Source organism: Ovis aries, chromosome 11, assembly GCF_016772045.2.
Source record: "Ovis aries strain OAR_USU_Benz2616 breed Rambouillet chromosome 11, ARS-UI_Ramb_v3.0, whole genome shotgun sequence".
NCBI lineage: Eukaryota > Metazoa > Chordata > Mammalia > Artiodactyla > Bovidae > Ovis > Ovis aries.
The window spans coordinates 14,055,198-14,077,898 of record NC_056064.1 but is presented as its reverse complement, the minus strand read 5'-3'; the positions used below and the strand labels follow the sequence as shown (position 1 = coordinate 14,077,898).

At 44.8% G+C, this 22,701-nt stretch overlaps 1 protein-coding gene across 1 annotated transcript; it reads left to right on the top strand.

Moving 5' to 3' along the window:
* The first annotated feature begins 10,670 nt into the window (after positions 1-10,670).
* LOC101114285 (C-C motif chemokine 4) lies at positions 10,671-12,239 on the top strand. The gene is made up of 3 exons (XM_004012447.6): positions 10,671-10,826; positions 11,328-11,442; positions 11,839-12,239. The coding sequence occupies exons 1-3, from the start codon at positions 10,751-10,753 to the stop codon at positions 11,924-11,926; spliced, it is 279 nt and encodes a 92-aa protein (XP_004012496.1). The 5' UTR covers positions 10,671-10,750; the 3' UTR covers positions 11,927-12,239.
* Positions 12,240-22,701: the final 10,462 nt, after the last annotated feature.

Below are 22,701 nucleotides of genomic sequence, written 5' to 3'. Positions count from 1 at the left end.
TCCCCATCCCATCCCTCAGGGTCATCCCAGTGCACCAGCCCTGAGCACCCTGTATCATGCATTGAGCCTGGACTGGTGATTCATTTCACATGTGATAATTTACATGTTTCAATCCATTCTCCCATATCATCCGCCCTCACTCTCTCCCACAGAGTCTGAAAGACTGTTCCATAAATCTGTGTCTCTTTTGCTGTCTCACATACAGGGTTATCGTTACCATCTTTCTAAATTCCATATATATGCGTTAGTATACTGTATTGGTGTTTTTCTTTCTGGCTTACTTCACTCTGTATAATTGGCTCCAGTTTCATCCACCTCATTAGAACTGATTCAAATGTATCCTTTTTAATGGCTGAGTGATATTCCATTGCGTATATGTATACCACAGCTTTCTTATCCATTTGTCTGCTGATGGACATCTAGGTTGCTTCCATGTCCTGGCTACTATAAATAGTGCTGCGATGAACATTGGGGTACACGTGTCTTTCAGTTCTGGTTTCCTAGGTGTGTATGCCCAGAAGTGGGATTGCTGGGTCATATAGCTGTTCTGTTTCCAGTTTTTTAAGGAATCTCCACACTGTTCTCCATAGTGGCTGTACTAGTTTGCATTCCCACCAACAGTATAAGAGGGTTCCCTTTTCTCCACACCCTCTCCAGCATTTATTGCTTGTAGACTTTTTGATAGCAGCCATTCTGACCGGCGTGAGATGGTACCTCATTGTGGTTTTGATTTGTATTCTCTGATAATGAGTGATGTTGAGCATCTTTTCATGTTTGTTAGCCATCTGTGGGTCTTCTTTGGAGAAATTTAAAGTTAAAAAATTTTTTATTGACGTATAGTTGATTTACAATGTTGCATTCATTTCTGATGCACAGCAAAATGATTCAGTTATTTATATTCTTTCATATTCTTTTCCATTAAGGTTCACTCCAAGACATTGCATATAACTTCCTGTGCTATAAGTAGGTCCTCGTTGTTTATCTATTTTATATAGAGTAGTTTCTTTCTGCTAATCCCAAACTCTTAATTGGTCCCTCTTCCTGTTCCTTTTTGGTAATCGTGAATGTGTTTTCTATGTCTGTGAGCCTGTTTCTGTTTTGTAGGCACGTTCGTTTGTACCATATTTAGATTCCACATATATGTAATATCATGTGACATTTGTCTTTCTCTGACTTACTCGAGTTAGTGTGACAACCTCTGGGTCCACCCATGTTGCTGCAAATGGCCTGACTTCTTTACCCATTCATCTGTCAATGGACATTTAGGGTGCTCCCCTGTCCTGGCTGTTGCAAATAGTGCTGCTTAAACACTGGGGTTCATATATCTTTTCAAATAAGAGTTTTCATCTTTTCCAGATATATGTACAGGAATGGGGTGGCTGGATCATGTGGTAACTCTATTTTTCATTATCTAAGGAAACTCCATATTGTTTTCCATACTGGTGCATCAATTTATATCCACCAGTAGTATAGGAGGGTTCCCTTTTCTCCATACTCCCTCCAGCATTTATTATTTGACATTTTAATTATGACCATTCTGATCAGTGTGAGGTGATACCTCATTGTGGTTTTGATTTGCATTTCTCTGAAAATGGTTCCAAATAGGAAAAGGAGTACGTCAAGGCTGTATATTGTCACCCTGCTTATTTAACTTTTATGCAGAGTACATCATGAGAAACGCTGGACTGGAAGAAACACAAGTTTTGAATCAAGATTGCCGGAAGAAATATCAATAACCTCAGATATGCAGATGACACCACCCTTATGGCAGAAAGTGAAGAGGAACTCAAAAACCTCTTGATGAAAGTGAAAGAGGAAAGCAAAAAAGTTGGCTTAAAGCTCAACATTCAGAAAACAAAGATCATGGCATCCAGTCCCATCACTTCATGGGAAATAGATGGGGAAACAGTGGAAACAGTGTCAGACTTTATTTTTTGGGGCTCCAAAATCACTGCAGATGGTGACTGCAGCCATGAAATTAAAAGACGCTTACTCCTTGGAAGAAAAGTTATGACCAACCTAGGTAGCATATTCAAAGCAGAGACATTACTTTGCCAACAAAGGTCTGTCTAGTCAAGGCTATGGTTTTTCCTGCGGTCCTGTATGGATGTGAGAGTTGGACTGTGAAGAAGGCTGAGCGCTGAAGAATTGATGCTTTTGAACTGTGATGTTGGAGGAGACTCTTGAGAGTCCCTTGGACCGCGAGGAGATCCAACCAGTCCATTGTGAAGGAGATCAACCTTAGGATTTCTTTGGAAGGAATGATGCTAAAGCTGAAACTCCAGTACTTTGGCCAGCTCATGCGAAGAGTTGACTCATTGGAAAAGACTCTGATGCTGGGAGGGATTGGGGGCAGGAGGAGAAGGGGAAGACAGAGGATGAGATGGCTGGATGGCTTCACTGACTCGATGGACGTGAGTCTGAGTGAACTCCAGGAGATGGTGATGGACAGGGAGGCCTGGCGTGCTGCGATTCATGGGGTTGCAAAGAGTCGGACACGACTGAGCAACTGAACTGAACTGAACTGAAAAATAAGTGATGTTGAGACTCTTTTCATGTGCCTATTGCATGTCCTGTTGATGATTTTAAACCAAATTCATGCCATGTCTTTGTGGATTTAAGTGGTTAATTTTCGGACATAACCTCTAATTCTTATAATTTTGTTCTTTTTAATAAAGTGATTTATTGAATATAAAATTCTATCTTAGTAATTATATGTTTGTAAGATTTTTCATAGCAATCCTAAAACCAGGTAATAGTTCTTGGTCATGTGTGTTTTTATTTGAATCAGAAAAAAATATACTTGCATACAAAGTATGTGCTTCATATGTACATATTGAATGAATAATGTAAGGAAGCTGTAGGATGATTGAGCTGGAAGGGTCTCAGAAATTTCCTAAATGGTAAATTAATGTTCCCAGGTGAAATGACTTGTCCAGGATCACAGAGTTAGAGTTAGTCAGCTTTACATTTCAGCTGTTTTTATTGTTTAGTTGGTAAGTCATGTCCAACTCTTTTGCAACCCCATGGACTGTAGCCCTCCAGGCTCCGCTGTCCATTGGGTTTTCCAGGCAAGAATATTGGAGTGAGTTGCCATTTCCTTCTCTAGGGGATCTTCCTGACCTAGGGATCAAACACACGTCTTCTGCATTGGCAGGCAGATTCGTTACCAGTGAGCCACCAGTAAGCCCTTACATTTCAGAATCTGCATTATTTAACAGTGCATATTCAGCAATAACCACAATGCCCTAATAAGTATTTGGTGAACAAATGGTTCATTGATTTGACTGACAGCATGTATTATTCCCAAAGTCTCCCTATGGAATTGAAATATTGATATTATATAAAGGCTCAGAAAGGCCGTGGTGTCAAGGTCTTGAGTTTGGGGGCTACCCTAGATCTCACAGGTGGTGAAGTCAGAAAGTAGCCAACGATCAACCTGGTGGATCTTTCAGCATGGAGGGGTTTGATTTGAGTGCAAGGTTTCTAGCTCATTCCAGCCTCTTTGAGACCCTACTTTGGTCCAGCAGAACATCCTCAGCCAAGAGTACAGGGAATTCAGGCTGAATAATCCAGGTTCTGCAACACCTCTGCCTCATCTTTCTCTGCTCACCTCCTCAGTGCTTCCTGTGCCCTGGCCCCGACGGGTTGTTTTCCTTCCGGTTTCCAGCCCCACAGCTCTACATCCCCAGATATCAGCCTCAGCTCTTTCCCTCCAGTAGCAGTGGCTCCATGGAGGGGCTCACTGATAATGACACCCTTGTTTCACCCAGCCTTGCTCTGCTTTTTTCAGCTGTGGTCCATAGAGTCAGGCTGCAGCAGGCCTGGCCCTGCCTGTCACGTGGGCAGAGACAGTATAATGAGGGCCCCTTTCTAACATCCTAGAGAGACAGTATCTTATCGATGCAGTCGCTTCTTTCTGCAGCCAGACCCTATCCTATCTTGAGTTCTTGTCATTTTCCTCTGGCCATTGTGTGTGTGTGTGTGTGTGTGTGTGCACGTGCATAGAAAGCAGGGTACACATCTTGGTACTGAATTAGATCCTTCCACCTGTCTGCCTGCTCCTCCCTCTGTAACTCAGTAAAAGGCATGCCCTCTTACCAAGCTTCCAAACCAGAAACCTGGAAGTCACCCTTGATTCCTCCCTTCTCCTCATCTCCTCCATCTATTCAGCCACAGACTCTGCTGTATACTTGAAACTGAGTGTATCTACTTCTCACCTTTCCCGTTGCTTCTGTGTTAGGCAGGCCCTCATCACTTCTTGCCACGAGAGCTGTAAGAGTGTCCTGTCAATTGTTTATTTCCCTCCAGTTTTTGCCTCTGTTCAACGTGTCCATCACAAGGCATTTAAAGTGAGTTTGTTCAAGTCAGTTTCTGTCTCTGTTGAAAACCCTTCAAAGAGTCCACACTGTTTCCAACATGAAATGGAAGCTTCCCTTCTCTGACCTGACTTCTGTTTCCCCTTTGGCCTCATCTCTTGCCACCTTCAGACTTCCTGGAAACAAAGACTCAGTACTCTGAACTGCATGCGATTCCTTAAAAGTGCAGGTCTCTGCTCTGCTTTTTATGAATGAAGTGTCACTTAGTAAAGCACAATTTCCCCTTCTTGTAGGTCACAGGGCAGAGTGAAATACTCTAAGTTCTATTATATCCCATGACAGCTGCAGAGCTTAGTATTTAGAACAAATAAAGGAAACCACTATTTAACTCCCTTAATTTTCTATGGAAAAGAGAGAAATCCGTGACTTGCACTGTTTAAAGACATGCAAAACGCAAAACTGAGAGACATTTTACATCATAATAACACAACTCTGGCAGTTAAGCTTTCGATACAAGTGTATAATGAGCACATACTCGTGTTCTGATTTCTTTATGCTCTGGAGTCATACCTCCTCGGTGTCATTTCCAAGATTATCTTGTATGAGCTGTGTGTTCTTCTGTGGGTTACTTACCTGTCTGTGCTTCAGCTTTCTCATGAGTGAAAGGGGATAATAATAGAACCTACTTCAGAGGACTGCTGTGAGGATGAAATACATTCAGTTCAGTCGCTCAGCTGTGTCTGACTCTGCGACCCCATGCACTGCAGCACGCCAGGCTTCCCTGTCCATCACCAACTCCCAGACCTTGCTCAAACTCATGTCCATCGAGTCGGTGATGCCATTCAACCATCCCATCCTCTGTCGTCCCCTTCTCCTCCCGCCTTCAATCTTTCCCAGCATCAGGGTCTTTTCCAGTGAGTCAGCTCTTCACATCAGGTGGCCAAAGTATTGGAGTTACAGCTCTCATATCAGTCCTGCCAATGAATATTCAGGACTGATTTCTTTTAGGGTGGACTAGTGAAATACATTAGTATGTATAAAGGCTTGGAACATGACTGGTTCATGGTAAGTGCTATGTGTTCGTTACTATCATCATTATAACTGAAATATTTCAAGTAATCTATTTTATATATTTTAAAAAGCACAAGTCTCTTGTTCTTTTCCTGAATGACCCCACTCTCACACTCTTTTCCTGGTTAATCATCCTTCAAGTCTCAGCTAAATTTAGAATAAAGTTAGAACAAACTGAGGGGGCTAAGTAACAGAATGGTTAAATATAAATTTTGGTGTAAAAGTTTTATATACTCATACAATGAAACATCATGAATGCTAATTTTGAATAACTTTTTAATAATATGGAAGAATATACAGAAACACAAATAAGATATACTGGTTCCATAAAGGATATTAAGTAACAATAATAAAATACAAAACCATGTACAGAATGCTGGATAATTTTTGTTTTCTTCATTTATGCCTTCCAATATTTTCTAAATTTTGTACAGTAACCCTGTATATTCCCTGAAAAAGAAAAGCAAACTGACATGAATTTTTGAAAAATCAAGCACCATCTTTTTTGAAAGCCTTTAACATGTATACCCAATGCCTGTCACATAGTAGGTCCCCAACAAAGTTTTACTAAATCATTTTATTCTGTTTCTGGATGTGCCCCGTGACCAGCCTGGAAAGAACTTGAAAGAGATGTAGAAGTGTCGTCAGAAGGAAGAAAGATGCTTCAGAAGGAATACTGACAGTTTTCTTCGTGAACTCACCAAGCAAACTCCTCTCCGGAAGTTGACATCCCCTGAAGTCACTGCCATCCACCTCTGACAGCTAAACAGCAGGCTGCGGATGGCTGTGAAGGCACTTTTCCACTTTAAGAAGAGGCTCTGATGGACAGCTTCAACCAGCTCACTACTCTGTGGACTCCACCTTGAACCCGGCACTTCGGGTAACTGTGTCCCTACTTTTTCAATCTACAATCCCTCTTCTGCTCCCATTCTCACCAAGGAGCTGGGCTATCACGTTGGCCAGACCAAAGGATTCACCTCTTCTTGGTTTATGATCTTGGAGGAACGACTGTATATCCTAGCTCAGCATGGCTTTGCTCAACGTCCACTCACAAGGAACTCTCTAGTTCTGGGCACTCTGACTCCTAGCAGCTAGTGCTCTTGGTCTTGGCACCCAGTGGTCTCCCCTACACTTGCATCTCGGCCCTCCCCTTTAACAAAAGCAGAGAATGTTGGGATTGACCACCTCTGCTTCTGGTTCCTCAGCAGGAAGGAGTTTTTGAAATCTCTCTTGAGAGTCTGGTACCTACAGAGACTTGCCACATGTGATCTCAGAAGGTCACACCTGTCAAAGAAATTTAGTCATCTCTGGACCAGGAGTTATAAGAAACTGAGTCTTGACATATATCCTATGTAACCTTAATCAAATTTTTTTTTTTCCACTTCTCTAGGTCTTGCTTTCTAATCTGAGGCATGGAAAAACAGATTGGACTCAGATAAAATCACAGACATGGATGTGCTGAGGGAAATCAACACTAAAAGTACTAGGACTTTTGTAAGGTCATGTGATGGCTGTAGTCAGTGATCTCGCTTTCAGCCTCGGGAAGCTGGGAGGACAAAAATGACAAAACAGATGTGAAAGTTCCCAGGATAGAGTTTCGAGTGCAGTGGCAGTGAGGGGAAGCAGTAGGGGGCATGGGAAGGGAAACCTCTTATCAGCATGAATGAGGGGGAAGTGGAGAGTTTCCCTGCTCAGGAGTGAGGGGGCAGCTCACAGTATGCACACGGGGTCCCCCGGAACTGTGGTTGACTCTCACTGTCACTTCTGACATGCCTGAACTGGGAAGAGCCGAGTCCTGGAACAGTATCCATCACCATAAAACCACTGGGCATGTGGGTTGAAGGAGGGGGAGCAGGAGGGTTACGAGTCCATCAGAACATTCTGAATAGGGGCTGCCCTGGTGGCTGAGTGGTAAAGAATCCACCTGCCAATGCAGGAGACACGAGTCTGATCCCTGATCCTGGAGGATCCCACGTGCCACAGAGCAACTGAGCCTGTGCACCTCAACTGCTGAGCCCGTGCTCTAGAGCCGGGAGCTGCAACTCCTGAAGCCTGTGAGCCCTAGAGCCTGTGCTCCGCAGCAAGAGAAACCACAGCAGTGAGAAGCCCACGCGTCGCAACTAGAAGTAAAAAGCCCTCCCAGCAGCGAAGACCCAGCACAGCCAAAAATAAATAAATAAATAAAATTAGAGAACAAAACAAAAAGCCCCAGAAACATTCTGCATAAAGAGTCAAACGTCCAGTTCATTCCTACTTCATTTGGCTACTTTGAATTCACATCCTGAGTTCATGTTGCCCACCACACCCCCTCAAATTAAAACAGTTTGGGCTGCCTTTGGGCACTTATTAACCAAGTGTTTATTGAACACCTACTGTAGACACAGAAAAGCAGAACACAATTTCTGCCTCAAGAAGCTCCCTTTCTAGGGGAGGAGACAATCAAGCAGACACACATATTGCAGGTAATGCAACAGAGGTGCCCAAAGGGAGATACAGAATTCAGCTGCAGGAGAGGTCAGGGACGGTTCTCTGGAGGAGAAGAGCAATTTTTTGGCTGTGCATACAAAAGGCATTTGTTATCATTCTCTATTGATTATTGGGCTTCCCTTGTGGCTCAGCTGGTAAAGAATCCGCCTGCAATGTTGGAGACCTGGGTTCAATCCCTGGGTTGGGAAGATCCCCTGAAAAAGGGAAAGGCTACCCACTCCAGTATTCTGGCCTGGAGAATTCCATGGACTGCACAGTCGATTATTAGTTAGAGAAGACCTCAGTGTATAAATCTTGGAGGCCATTAATTTAGCTAAACGTGTTGACACAAGCCTTTATATTCTCTGTGTGAAGCTTCACTGGTGTGAACGCAGTATTATTGTTAAGACCTTAATGAATACAAACATTTTTACCTGCATTAGCCAAAGATCAAATCAAGGCTAGGAGGCAAAAGTCAACAGTCAGATGCACTGTGTGGCTAATCACCTATTCTTATCATTCTTCTTATACATCCGCACGGCTTAAAGACTAGCACTCGCCACTCATTGAGACTGAGGTCTCCACTCAAGGGCTCTTCCGTAGTGCACAGTGGATTTAGCCTTGAGTTGGAACGATCCATTTACATCCAAGGGATAGTCTTCTCCACGCTTTGGGCTCTCTGACATTTTGTTTCTACCTCTGACACGAGATGTACCATGTTCTATCTTAAGAGATAGTTATTTCCGTCCCTGTCATCATCACCTCTTGACTAAGAACTCTTTGAGGGCTGGGGTGGGGCTTCATTCGGCTCTATCTGCCCTGACAGAGAGCAGGTGGCTTGGGGTGAATGGAAATGCCACAGATAACAAAGTCTGTGTAGGTTCCAGGTGCTATAAGACACATCTGCCTGGTCTTGAAGCAAAAAAGATGTGTGAAGATGAAACTCCGTCAACCAGGAGAGACCTTGAGAGATACTTGCGATAGATATCAGGGATCATAGACTGTTAGAGCTGGGGGTGGGGTCTTGGTGAAGATCAGGACATTTGAAGCAAGACTCACAGAAAGAAAGGGGTGAGGACAGAAAGGTTAGAGGAAAGAAGTACAGGCTGGGCGCCTGTGTAGGTGGTGGGGACAGGGAGCAGGGAGAGTGATGAAGCAGGGTGGCATTGAACAGTATTTAGTGATCCTGAGATTCTCCAAGATGCTCTGACTCCTCTCCCATATTGCTACAGTTCCCAGGAGGCCTGGCTCCCTCTTTACACTCTTTATTGTTTTTCAAAGCAGAGGGAGTCAGGTGGCAATGTGGAAGAGGGGATGAGCAGGGGGTTAGAGTGATTGAGCTAGAGGTGGGCAGTGGTCTTGACCCCATGACTCTAACTTTCCCAGTTCATGCACTACTGTATTCCTGGCCTTTGGAAACTTCACATAGTCACTTTCAGGCCCACAGCAGCCGCCGTACCAGGCAGGACTTTACGTAAATACAAGGAATTGGACGACGGTGGAGCACCCACATGATTAGATTATACACTTTATCTGTAACATAGATGAATTCATTGCCAAGTATATCCAATTCCTTTTTTTATAATGTAGGAATATTCTTTTAAAAACTTTTTATGTATTTAAATTTTATTTATTTATTTATTCGGCTGCACCAGGTCTTAGTTGCAGCTTGCAAACTCTTAGTTGCAGCGTGTGGGATCTGGTTTCCTGATCAGGAATTGAACCCAGGCCCCCTGCATTGGGAGCGTGGTGTCTTAGCCAGTTGGACCACCAGGGAAGTCCCAATAATGGAGGAACTTTCTCTATCTGGGTGTCCTCCTAAATTCTTGGTTCCTCCTAAATTCTTTCTCCTTGTCTGTTATTGGCTTAAGGGAGCACGAGGAAAGCTTGATTTCTTTCACATTCCATTCTTGTTCTAGGACAGATGGCCCACACTTCTTTCCTGCATTCAACCCTGAGTCTTTGGCATGGCTGCAAGGTGGCCGGCAGTTTCTGTCTCTCTGTGGTCACCTTCGAGATGTGTCCTGGAGGTGGCAAGGTGGAAAGATTTTAGGGTCAGATGAATCTCAGTCCAAATCATGGCGCTACCACTAAATAGCTGTGTGGCCTTGAGATTATCAGTGGTTTCTGTTCTGCTTTCTGATTCTGATTGCCTGGGGAATCATCACACCCCTGCTCAGGGTTATGGTGGATGTTATATGGTTAAAGATATCTTGTGCGTATAGGGCAGCTTGCCCAGCACCTGGCACGTGTAAATGTTCACTATGCGGAAGCTATACTTCTGTTGCAGCCTTGTGCACTTTCAATGCTGGACTCTTTCTTTATGCTAAAGTCACTCAGCCCAGCCGAAAGAGGCCCGCAATGGGACATGGAATCCTGGCTTCCTCTTCCTTCTTGGGGTCAGGGCTGTGGTCGCCCTGGAAGAACTGACATGAAGTCTGTAGCTTCTGGAGGTGCTAACCACTGAGAGCAGGATGGTTCTCATCTGCAGGCCCCTGCTAGCAGGTGTGAAGGTTCCATCTTTCCTCTTGGGTTTGTAATTCTCCCCCCAAGTCTCAGTCACTGTCTCTGGTGTACCACTTCCCTCTAGGGTTCAACCCACTTCTTATCTCCCCCACCTCCCTCCGCTTTCCTCCGTGATGACACCACTGAGGAAGAGAAAGCTGTGCAGAGCTCCTCGCTGTCAGCTAGCTTTAGTTTCCCTCTCAGCACCATGACATCATCTGTACCCTGGAAATTCCACTCGCCCTCCAATGCCCTCACCTCCGTCCCAGGCCTCAGAGTTCCTATAAAGAGGGGTTCCCAGCTCAGGCTCAGCACAGGACACAGAAGGGTTCTGAAGCTTCTGGGTGCTGCAGTCCAAGCTCCGGGCGAATCTCTCCTCTGCCAAGACCATGAAGCTCTGTGTGACTGTCCTGTCCCTCCTCGTGCTCGCGGCTGCCTTCTGTTCTCCGGCGCTCTCAGCACCAAGTAAGTCCGCCCTTCTCGCAGCCCCCGAGTCAGGGTGTAGAGAGAACTGACTTTTCTAGTTGATGCTGATCCAACAGTAGCATTCGGGGATGGGGCAAAAAGGAGCCAGGGAGATCTCTAAGTAGCCTGCTGTTAAATGCAGAGCCTAGTAAATACTCAGTAATATTTAAGTTCCCGTTTTCATAAGAAAGAGCAACTCATAGGCTGGCTTAAGCAAGTCTCTGTCTCTCTGAGTGCCTTAGTTTCTCCATCTGTAAAATGAAAGGAAGTAAAGACATGTGATCTGAGACCCAGTCCAGCCTCCACCTTGTAGAATTCTTTCATCTCTAGGATCCTCTGTTCAGAATAAGACTCCTACTCCAAGTGCGTGGGCTTGAATATAAGGGACTGCGTTGGGGGATCTGATAGATGTACGGGAATATCCCTTGAATATCTATGACTAGAAGCTAAAACGAAGAGCACCTTGTAGAACTTCGGTCTCACCTCGGTCTTTCTTTCCAGTGGGCTCAGACCCTCCCACGGCCTGCTGCTTCTCTTACACCCTGCGGCAGATTCCTCGCAACTTTGTGATTGACTACTACGAGACCAGCAGCCTCTGCTCCCAGCCAGCCGTGGTGTGAGTATCAAACCTGGGCTTTTCAGGGAGGCAAGGGTGAGGGCAGGATTAAAGAAGGGGATTTATTTAGGGTGGGGGGCGATTAAACAGTAAAATAAAAAAGATGACAGGAGATGTGGGCTGTTTCCTTAAAGCACGCTTAGAAAACACGTGGAAAAGTCACTGATGGGGACAGCAGGAAATGAATGGGAAGGTTACATCGGCATTGATTGCAAAACTCATGGGTTCCTAATCTGGTTAACCCTAGAAGCCAGAGCTAAACCCCAGGGAGGAAGTTACAAGGAATCAGGTTCCAGCAGCCCCCCACTAGGCTGTGCAACATGAGCTAAGGATGGGGAATACCCAACAAAGGCAAGGCCCCAAGAGATTCTTACCTGTCCACTCTTGGTTCCACAGATTCCAGACCAAAAAGGGCAGGCAGGTCTGCGCCAACCCCAGTGAGCCCTGGGTCCAGGAGTACATGGATGACCTCGAACTGAACTGAGCTGCTCCGAGCCCCGGGGCAGGTGTTCCGCAGGAAAGGTCACCTGAACCCGATGCTTCTCAGCAAGATGCACCCTCTCCATGCTCACGACTCCCCTCAGCAGACCCTGTTCCTTCTCTTAATTTAAGTTTTCAATTCTGTGCTGTGTTATTACTGTATTTGGTACTGTTCCCCGTTATTTATGTTTGTTTTACCAAAGGACACTTGTCCCCCAAGGGGATGGCCCACCATCACTGTTCCTCTGCTATTGTGAATACATGGGTAATGCAACAGATTTCAAGTGTTTTTGTAATAAAACTTTTTAAAAAATGTAGACCATTTCTTTGTGCTTTGATTTGTAATAAAGGGAATTGCCTGGTATTATGAGTAGGGACAAACTGCAATTTCCAAACATCATAAGAATGAACAATGACTGAGGATGGAATATGGGGCAAAATGTCTAAAGACACAAACCTCACTTAATACTTTTAGCAAGGTGGATTTTAATACCCTTATGAAGCAGGGACTATTACTCTCAATTTTACCGATGACGGCATAGAGGCTCAAAGGTGCGGTGACTTGTTGAGGCTTGCATGTCTGCCTGGGGGGCACGGTGAAAGGATGACTCAAAAAGATATCTGTGCTGCTGCAGGACGTCTTGCGGGGAAGTCATAAATAGGAAGACGAAGTCGTTCAGAGTCAGAAAAATGGGCCTCCACTCCTCACTAGGGTTAAGAAAGTTATTTTGTTGAAGCAGAAACTGCTAGACAGTACAGGACTCTGAGACCTCGGTTCCTTTTATCTTTTGATTTCAATTTTTTTTCTTCTCAAGTAAACATCTTACTTCTTTAACATAAAGCTAAACTCTTTGTACCAGTTTCTAGGCATGCAGAGGAAGGCCTCCCTGGTCTGGAGGGTTATAAAACATTCAGACCCAGGACAAGACAATCGTTAACTGCTTATCCAGTTTATCAAGGAAAAAAACCTCCAGGTGGACCATTAACTCTTAAATACACTTCTGGTCCCTAAATAATGGTCTAGGGTCTTGGAAAAGGGTCGAGGGATAGCAATGTGTGGGAAGACTGGGACGCCAAAGAAAGCTGTAAAAATGACAAACTGGACATTCCAACTCTCACACTGATTGGTCAGAAATTACATACGTCTGGCCCCAAGCCAACCAAAAATGAATAGATTAATTCTAATAAAGACATAAACGGCTGTTATTCCCACTTTTGGGGGGCTCTTCACACCCCCCTCTCAGTGTCTATGCTGACAGTTTTGTATTTCTATCCTCTAAAATAAACTTTGCCTGTGTGAGTGTTTGTGAATTTGTGAAGTTCAATTTTCAGCTCCGCGAACAAGAACTCAGTTTCCTGTTTCATTGTCTTATTGGACCTCAGTTTTCACACCTGTAAAATGGGAGTGATATTATTTACTTTGAAGGGCTGTTATGAAGTGATGTGCAAAGTGCTCATTAGGCAGCCTGGTACCTAGAAGATTCTCTTTCCCTCTCTGAATCTCAGATTTTTCACTTAAAAAGGGCCATGATGTCTCTCCTCCCAGGGTCATCAGGTGGATTAAATTAGTGGACCTAGAGCCAAAGCAAATGCCAACTGTTGTCACAAGGACAAAAGAATAAATGTCAGATTTGGTTCTGGAGTGTGGTGGGAATAATCCAAGGCCATTTCTTCTTGACAGTCCTTCAATCAAGCATTCCTATGATATGAGTCAGAGAGATCATGGGCTCAAATAGAATTATATGCACAATTAAGTCTTGATCCATAAGCTGGGAGGAAACTCTCAGACCATCTGGTCCAGCCCTATCATATTATGGAAACTGAGGAATAGGAAATGAGAAGTGACCTGTCAAGGCCACCCGGAAAGTGTCAAGGCCAGTGCCAAGTCCCAGGTTAGTTACCTTTTCTGAGCTCTGTGATATGCCACTGTGGTCCCCAAAAGGACAACTCATTGTATAAGTAGGGTAAAGAGGGGGCTATCTCAAAATTGCTTGTGTTCTTTCTTACTGAACTATAGTTGACTCATGGCATTGTGTTTCAGGTGTACAGCAAAGTGATTCAAATTGTACAAATATATACATATAGGTATATATATATAATTTGTTATATATATAAATTTTTTTCATTATCAGTTATTACAAGATAATGAATATAATTTCTTATCTTATATAGTAAATCCTTGTTGTTTAGCTATTTGATATATAGTAGTATATATCTGTTAATTCCACACTCCTAATTTATCCCTCCTCTCTCTCTCTTTGCCTTTTGGTAACCATAAGTTTGTTTTCTATGTCTGGTGAGTCTGTTTCTGTTTTATAAATAAGTTCATTTGTATTATTATTATTTTTAGATTCCACATATACATGATCACATGGAGTGTTTGTCTTTCTCCATCTGACTTCACTTAGTGTGATAATTTCTAGGTCTATCCACGTTGTTGCAAATGGCAATATTTCATTCTTTTTATGGCTGAGTAGTATTCTATTGTATATATGCACCGCATCTTCTTTTTCCATTCAGCTGTCGATGGACATTTAGGTTGCGTCCACGTCTTGGCTATTGTAAATAGCCATGGTAGGCTGAATAATGTCCTCCAAGATGTTCCTATCCTCATCTGTAAATAGTGTTGCTGTGAACCCTGGGATGCATGTATCTTTTCAAATTAAGCTTTTCGTCTTTCCCAGACACACACCCAGGAGTGGGATTGTTAGGTCATATGGCAATTCTATCTTTAGCTTTTTGAGAAACCTCCGTACTGTACGCCATAGTGTCTGTACTGATTTACATCCCCATTAACAGTGTAAGAGGGTCCACTTTTCTCCACATCCTCTCCAGCATTTATTATTTATAGACTTCAGGATGATGGTCATTCTGACCAGTGTGAGGGGATACCTCATTGTGGTTTTGATTTGCATTTCTTGTTTGAGTGTTCTTAGTGTGATGGAAAAGCAGAACTGAGACTGTGTATCTCTCTGGGGCCAACAGACACGATTCCCTGCCTTGCCTGCCCTCAGTCACCCCCATCATCCCAGAGTTCCTGTAGAAACCTCCTTCGGATTCTGCAGGGACTGAGAGAAGGATGTTGGGGGCTGAATTGATCTGGTCTTGCCTTCTACTTTTGATCTTCCTACATCTGAGCTGTCCGATATGTAACCACGAGCTGCAAGTGACTATTTAAATGTCAATTAAATGTAATTTCAATTAAAAGAAAACTAAAGTTCTGGACTTTCCTATGGCAGAGTGGATGGGAGTATGCCTGCCAATGCAGAAGGCATGGTTTGAGCGCTGGTCCAGGAGGATTCCCCGTGCCATGGAGCAGCTAGGCCAGAGAGCCACAGCTACGGAAGGCTGTGTGCATAGAGCCCATGCTCTGCCACAGGAGAAGCCACTGCAATGAGAAGCCTGCACATCACAACTAGAGAGTAGCCCCCACTCGTTGCAACTAGAGAAAGCCGGCGCTCGGCAATGACAACCCAGCACAACCAAAACTTCAAATAGTGAATAAAGTTCGGTGCCTCAGTTACAGCTGTCACATTTTTAAACATGAATTACTTAATTTAGTTTTCGGCTGTTCTGGGTCTTCCTTGCTGGTGTAGATGTTCTCTAGTTGTGGTGAGTAGGGGTTACTCTGCGGTGGTGGTATGCGGGGTTCTCATTGTGGCGGCTTCTCTTGCTGTGGGCCTTGGGTTCTAAGGCGTGCAGCCTCAGCAGTTGTGGCTCATGAGCCCAGCTGCTGCACAGCATGTGAAATCCTCTCGGACTAGAAGTCGAACCCGTGTCCCCTGCATTGACAGGTGAATTCTTAACCACTGGACCACCAGGGAAGTCTGCCCTAGTCACCTCTCAAGGGCTCGCCAGCACTTGAGCCGTGTGTCTTATGGCTGCCATGTCGCATGGCACAGATATAGAGCATTCCCTTCATCATAGAAATTTCCACTGGACAGATATTCTCAGGGCCTAAAGGGAATGAAAGGAGAAGTTGGGGCGGCCTGGAAGGAAAGGAGGTGGTCTTTGGCAAAAGATACACAACACTAGTCTGAGGGAAGGGCTTGGGAGAGAGAATCCATGATCCCCAAGCCCAAGACAAGGTCTAGATCACCATGGTAGGCTGAATGATGGTCCCCAGATGTTCACTTCCTAATCGCAAAACCTGTGAATATTGCCTCACATGGCAAAAAGGACTTTGTAGATGAGATCAAGTTAAAAATCTTGAAATGAGGAGGTTATCCTGGGTTATTTGTCTGGACTTTAAATCTAGTCTTATGTGTCCTTATAAAAGGGACAGAAGATCTAACTACAGAAGAGAAGGCAATATGAAAACAAAAGCAAGATGCCATGCCGCTGACTCTGAAGGAGGAGGAAGGGACCATGAGCCAAAGACTACAAAAAGAATACAATTCTAGAAGGTGGAAAAGGGAAGAAAAAGGTTTTTCTCCTAGAACTCCCCAAAGGAGCACTTGGGAACTTTCCCTTGGATTCAGCTCAGTGAATCAGATTGTGGACTTCTGACTTCCAGAAGCTTAAGAGAATAACTGTGTGTTGTTTTAAAACACTGAATGTGTATGGTTTGTTACAGCAGCAGTAGGAAGCTAATACAATCACCAATATCAGAGTCATTCACAACGACCCCCCACCCCCGCCCCAGCTCAGTGTGGAAGGAAATGGGACATTTATATAACATTTATATAATTTAATTAATTTATATAATTAAACATCCTTTATAGAATTATAAAGAAGCAATGGTTTTCCCAGTATTCATGTACAGATGTGAGAATTGGACCATAAAGAAGACAGAACGCCAAAGAATTGATGCTTTTGAACTGTGGTGCTGGAGAAGACTCTTGAGAGTCCCTTGGACTGCAAGGAGATCAAACCAGTCTATCCTAAAGGAGATCAACCCTGAATATTCAATGGAATGACTGATGCTGAAGTTGAAGCTCCAATACTTTGGTCACCTGATGTGAAGAGCCATCTCACTGGAAAAGACCCTGATACGGGGAATGATTGAGGGCAAGAGGAGAAGGGGGCAGCAGAGGATGAGATGGTAAGATGGCATCATTGACTCAATGGACATGAGTCTGAGCAAACTCTGGGAGATAGTGAGGACAGGGAAGCCTGGTGTGCTACAGCCCATGGGGTCACAAAGAGTCAGACACAACAGAGCGACTGAACAACAAGCTTCAAGTTTGTTTGAAGTTTGAAGACTGAAAGTGAGTCAAACTTCCCCACAGGAGAAACCCAGGGTAAAGTGGACACATTCCAGGGTGAAGAGCTATAATGAGGTGAGGCATCTAAAAAAAAAGTGCTGCTTCAGCAGCTGAGTATGAGTGCCAAAGCTTCACCAATGACTCCACACCCATCACATTAAGAGGAGTCTTTATTCTTCTTCAGACTCCGGGGGGGCCTCTGGGTGTCTTGCATTCCTAACTGGGAGGAATCCACCCTCTCCTTTGTCTACTGAAGCCCAGAGCAGAGCCATGGCTCATCACAGTTTCATTACTAGACAGAAGGCAGGGTTAGGGCCAGGATATGGATTTCCTCCCTCCCCTTGGAGCCCTTTCCCCACACCTCCCTGGCCCTGAGCAAGTTGGAAGGGAGGAGACTCCACTCCACTGAGGCTGGATCAGCAGGGAAGATGGCAGGAAGCCTGAACACCCTCATGAAGAAATGCTTTACCAGGGAATTACAGATGAGAGCACAGACTCCTTGTGCTGGGGCAACGTGGGACTTCACCTGTTGTGCAATATCAGACTTGGATTTCCCCCCCTCTTTTCGTACAACTTCCTTTTCTCATCCAGAGGCCAGGGAGCTTGTATCAGCTTTCAAGACTGTCTGGTGGAGGTTTCTCTGGGTTTCCGGGTAGGGGCCAGAACAGATGAGGCAGGATGGGGGTGGGAAGCCACTGCTTGCCTAGCCTGTGCTTTCTGCTTTCCTGCAGTGCCTGCCGCCCTCACCCCTGTCTCCCTCTCTAGACGGCAGGAAGGCTGTCATCTCCTGTTCTTATTCAGGCAAATTTTGTGTCCCCTCACTACCTCACCCCAGTCCCCAGAATCTCCTATAATCTTCTATGTTCTCATGACACAGGCATTTTCCTCCTAGAAGGCCAGGAGCTGAGCTCGCAGGAGCCAAGGATGTGACTTGAACTGAGGAGGGTGAAAGAAACCACAGCTCTTCCCAGTGACAGGGCCAGCAGCCACAGGGCTGTCCTGAATTTGCACAGTTATCTTTTGCATATTCACCCTTCACAGACCCAGGAGTCTGGGTCCGGTCAGTCCGAGACTCTGCCCCATTTGACACTAAAAAGCCTCTTGATGAAAGTGAAAGAGGAGAGTAAAAACTTGGCTTAAAGCTCAACATTCAGAAAATGAAGATCATGGCATCTGGTCCCATCACTTCATGGGAAATAGATGGGAAACAGTGGAAACAGTGTCAGTCTTTATTTTTCTGGGCTCCAAAATCACTGCAGATGGTGACTGCAGCCATGAAATTAAAAGATGCTTACTCCTTGGAAGAAAAGTTATGACCAACCTAGACAGCATATTCAAAAGCAGAGATACTACTTTGCCAACTAAGGTCTGTCTAGTCAAGGCTATGGTTTTTCCTGTGGTCATGTATGGATGTGAGAGTTGGACTGTGAAGAAGGCTGAGAGCTGAAGAATTGATGCTTTTGAACTGTGGTGTTGGAGAAGACTCTTGAGAGTCCCTTGGACTGCAAGGAGGTCCAACCAGTCCATTCTGAAGGAGATCAGCCCTGGGACTTCTTTGGAAGGAATGATGCTAAAGCTGAAACTCCAGTACTTTGGCCACCTCATGCGAAGAGTTGATTCATTGGAAAAGACCCTGATGCTGGGAGGGATTGGGGGCAGGAGAAGGGGACGACAGAGGATGAGATGGCTGGATGGCATCACGGACTCGATGGATATGAGTCTGAGTGAACTCTGGGTGTTGGTGATGGACAAGGAGGCCTGGCGTGCTGCGATTCCTGGGGTCGCAAAGAGTCGGACACGACTGAGCGACTGAACTGCACTGAACTGAAGCTCCTCTGAGCCCAGCAGGTTTCTTGGAAATGCTGGCAGCCTTCCTGGGTTGCTCCTTCGCCCTGCCAGCTCTGTCTACAGTCCACCCTCTTTCCATGCAGGGATGAGACCTATTGAGGCTATTCTCAGATGTCTCATTTTTCAGCTCACATCTCTCCTTTATCCTCTCACTAGTGTATATCTTATTTTTCTCTCCCAATATGTGGGAGGAAAGCTAGCTCTGAAATCATGAATTTTAAAAACACATCTATCATTTATGCTATCAACCCTATGTCTGGTTTCTTTCAGGGCTTGGCCTTATTCCCATCCTCCCACCTCCATCCAAATCCTATTCTCCCACCAAAGCCCAGATCTTGAAATAGGAAACCTGTGCTTTCAGAACTAGTGAGTCCAGTCTGAAGGAAAATCCCCTGAGGAATTCAGCTGACTTGCTTCTCAGAGCTGTGTCCACCCTCCCCCCAAGGCCAGGGAGTCTAGCTTATAATTGACCGCTTACAACACAGGGAAATGGGTATGAGAATAAGGAAGTAGGGGAGGGAGGGAAGGCACCTTGCAAATTCCTCCAAATATGATCTGTTCCACACTTAAAGTTATGCAGAAAGGCAGCAGGCCCACAGGTGTTGAGAAAATGTCTTTGGTCAGATCTGTGCCATCTGACTTTTTAAATTTCATCATCTCTGACTTAACAAGGTCTCACGCTCTGTTACACAATGCCTTGGTGTTCATTCTCAGCTCTTCATGAAACAGGATAAAGATGACACAGATATAACATGAACAAGATCTGGGGCTGGGGGTCTGAGTGTGCAGTTGGGTGTTTAAAGGATTTGGCAGCATTGGGAAATGACTCTCTGGAATATGTAATTGCAGGAAAAAATAGAATTCCAGGAAATTCAGGAGACTGAACAGAGAAGCTGCTGCAGTCTCAAGGTCTCTCATGTCATCCTGAAAAAAAAAAAGAAAAATGAAATACAACTTTGATAGCTGCAAGTACAACAGGTGGATTTGTTGCCGGAAGGGCAGACCGCTTTCAGGGCCTGACATTGGGCTCTTGTCTAACACTCAGGAATAAACTATCTAAGGAGACACCTACTGACAAAGTGAGAGATTTTGGGGGGCAGAGAGCAGCAGGGTAAGGGACCCAGGAGAATTTTTCTGCCACATGGCTCGAAGTCTCAAGGTTTTACGGTAATTGCGTTAGTTTCTGCGTTGTCGCGGGCCAATCACTCTGACTCAAGGTCCTTAGTGGCATGCATGTCATTCAGCCAAGATGGATTCCAGTGAGAAGGATTCTGGGAAGTTGGCAGGACATTTAGACTGACATCTCCTCCCTTCCTTTACCGTTCTTAAATGTTTCTGTTTGGTGGTAACTTGTTAGTTCCACATTCCTCATCAAGATCTCCTGTTTAAGATAACTCACGCAGCATGGTTGCAAGTACATGACTGGCTGAGTCCCTTTGCTGTTCACCTGAAACGATCACAGCGTTGTTAATCGGCTATAGCCCAGTACAAAATAAAAAGTTCAAAACAATAAAAATAGAATCACTTATGTAAGTGGTTCCTGTGGTGCCTGGCCAGGGCAGTGGTTTCAGTCAGTGGTTCCCCAAGCATGTTTTACAGACTGAGAGTAAGTGAACCAAAACTTGGGTGGCTCCCTTGCACGTAGTAAAGCCAATCTCCAGACACCAGGTTACGGGGAAGGAAAGTGCAGTGTTTAATATGAGGCGCCATACAAGGACGGGATAACAAGTGCTCAAAAAGTCTGAACTCCCTGATGGATGCCAGCAAAGCCTTTTAAAAGGAGAGGAGTCCCAGGGGTCGGGTTGTGATCAGCTCGTGCACAATTCGTTGGTTAATGTGAGGGTGTTGCAGAGGTTAATATTATCAACCCTGAGGCTCCCATAGGCCTGGGGACTATGTGCTCATGGTCGTTAAGTAGCTAATTTATTCCCATTGGTAGTGATTTTAGCATGTGTACAGCAACTCAGCAAATGTGCGTCAGATACTATATCTATGTACTTTGAAGAGGAGATGGGGCTTCCCAGGTGGCGCAGTGGTAAAGAATCTGCCTGCCAATGAAGGAGACACAGGTCTGATCCCTGAGTGGGGGAGATCCCCAGGAGAAGGAAATGGCAACCTTACTCCAGTATTCTTGCCTGGGAAATCCCATGGACAGAGGAGCTGGTGGGCTACAGTCCATGGGGTCGCAAAGAGTCGGACATGACTAAGCACTCACTCACTTGGAGAGGAGCTAAAGCAGAGGATATGGGGGAAGGGTTTGTCTTGGGAAGCCCCCACGGGGTCCTGGCTCAGACACAGGAGGACATCTAGGAATTCCCAAGGTTTCCACTCAGTCTTCTCCTTTAATTGTTCATTTGTGTCTTATGAAGGCTGCAGACACCTGGTCTTTTCAAATGACAATATGTCATGAGAACTTAGCAAATCCCCAAATTTGTGACTGTCACTTGAGTACTAGAAATCCACTTTTTATAGGAACATCATTTTGTTTTGTTTTTCACAAAGAAATCAAGATTTTAATCAAGTAGGTAAAGTGCTCCTCATTTTCAGGCTCATGAACAGCATCTGGAGTTTTCTGGACCCCACCCTCGGAGATTCCACAGCAGTGAGTCTGGGGAGGATTTGAAGTGTTCACAAGGCATCATTTCTTCGAGTCTCATTTCTTCACCTGGGACGTGGAGATATCAGTGGAAGCAACCCCACAGGCTTGTGAGCTTTCATGGCGATTATGGGTATAAAGTATAAGCTCAGGACCTGCCAGACAGTCATGTGCTTAATAAAAGTCAAGTATTGTTATAATTCTCAGAGAAAGTCCCTCCTTCACAACACTGCAACATCTGTTATTACAATCAGTAGTCAACAAGACATTATAGACCATGATCATCCTTTGCTTCATACTGGGAACTTGACGTGCTAGAGTAGCAGGCAAATTGTATTGTGTTATATAATTTCTGCCAATTAAGTTCTTTTACTGTAGTGAGAATTCTTTGCCTCATATTCCCAATTTGGATATATCCCAAGGGGAGTATAGGACTACACAGCTTGAGATAGTCCACTAAAAATTTAAGGGAGGAGGGGTAAATTAGGAGTTTGATAATTACTACTATATAGAAAATAGATAAATAACAAAGACCTACTGTATAGCACAGGGAACTATATTCCACATCTTGTAATAACCTATCATGGGAAAGCATTTGAAAAGAACAGATATGTATGTATAATGGCTTGCCTGATGGCTTAGTGGTAAAGAACCCACCTGCAAATGCAGCAGGCATGGGTTCAATCCCTGGGTCAGGAAGATCCCTGGAGAAAGAAATGGCAACCCACTCCTGTAGTCTTTCTTGGGAAATCCCAAGGACAGAGAAGCCCGGCAGGCTACAATCCATGGGGTCACAAAGAGATGGACAGTACCTGGGGACTAAAACAACAGCAATATATAACTGAATCACTTTGCCGTGATTCAGCAAAGTAATGCAACATTATAAATCACCTGTACTTAAGCCTTCCCTGATGGCTCACTTGGTAAAGAATCCACCTGCAATGCAGGAGACCCCAGTTCGATTCCTGGGTTGGGAAGATCCCCTGGAGAAGGGAAAGGCTACCCACTCAGTATTCTTGGGCTTCCCCCGTGGCTCAGCTGGTGAAGAATCCACCTGCAATGCAGGAGACCTGGGTTCGATTCCTGGGTTGGGAAGATCCCCTGGAGAAGGGAAAGGTTACCCACTCC

Coding starts and splice junctions, on each gene's coding strand:
- LOC101114285 (XM_004012447.6), top strand. CDS start 10,751: ATGAAGCTCTGTGTGACTGTCCTGTCCCTCCTCGTGCTCGCGGCTGCC. Junction 10,827..11,327: donor TCCGGCGCTCTCAGCACCAA/GTAAGTCCGCCC, acceptor CTTTCTTTCCAG/TGGGCTCAGACCCTCCCACG. Junction 11,443..11,838: donor TGCTCCCAGCCAGCCGTGGT/GTGAGTATCAAA, acceptor TTGGTTCCACAG/ATTCCAGACCAAAAAGGGCA.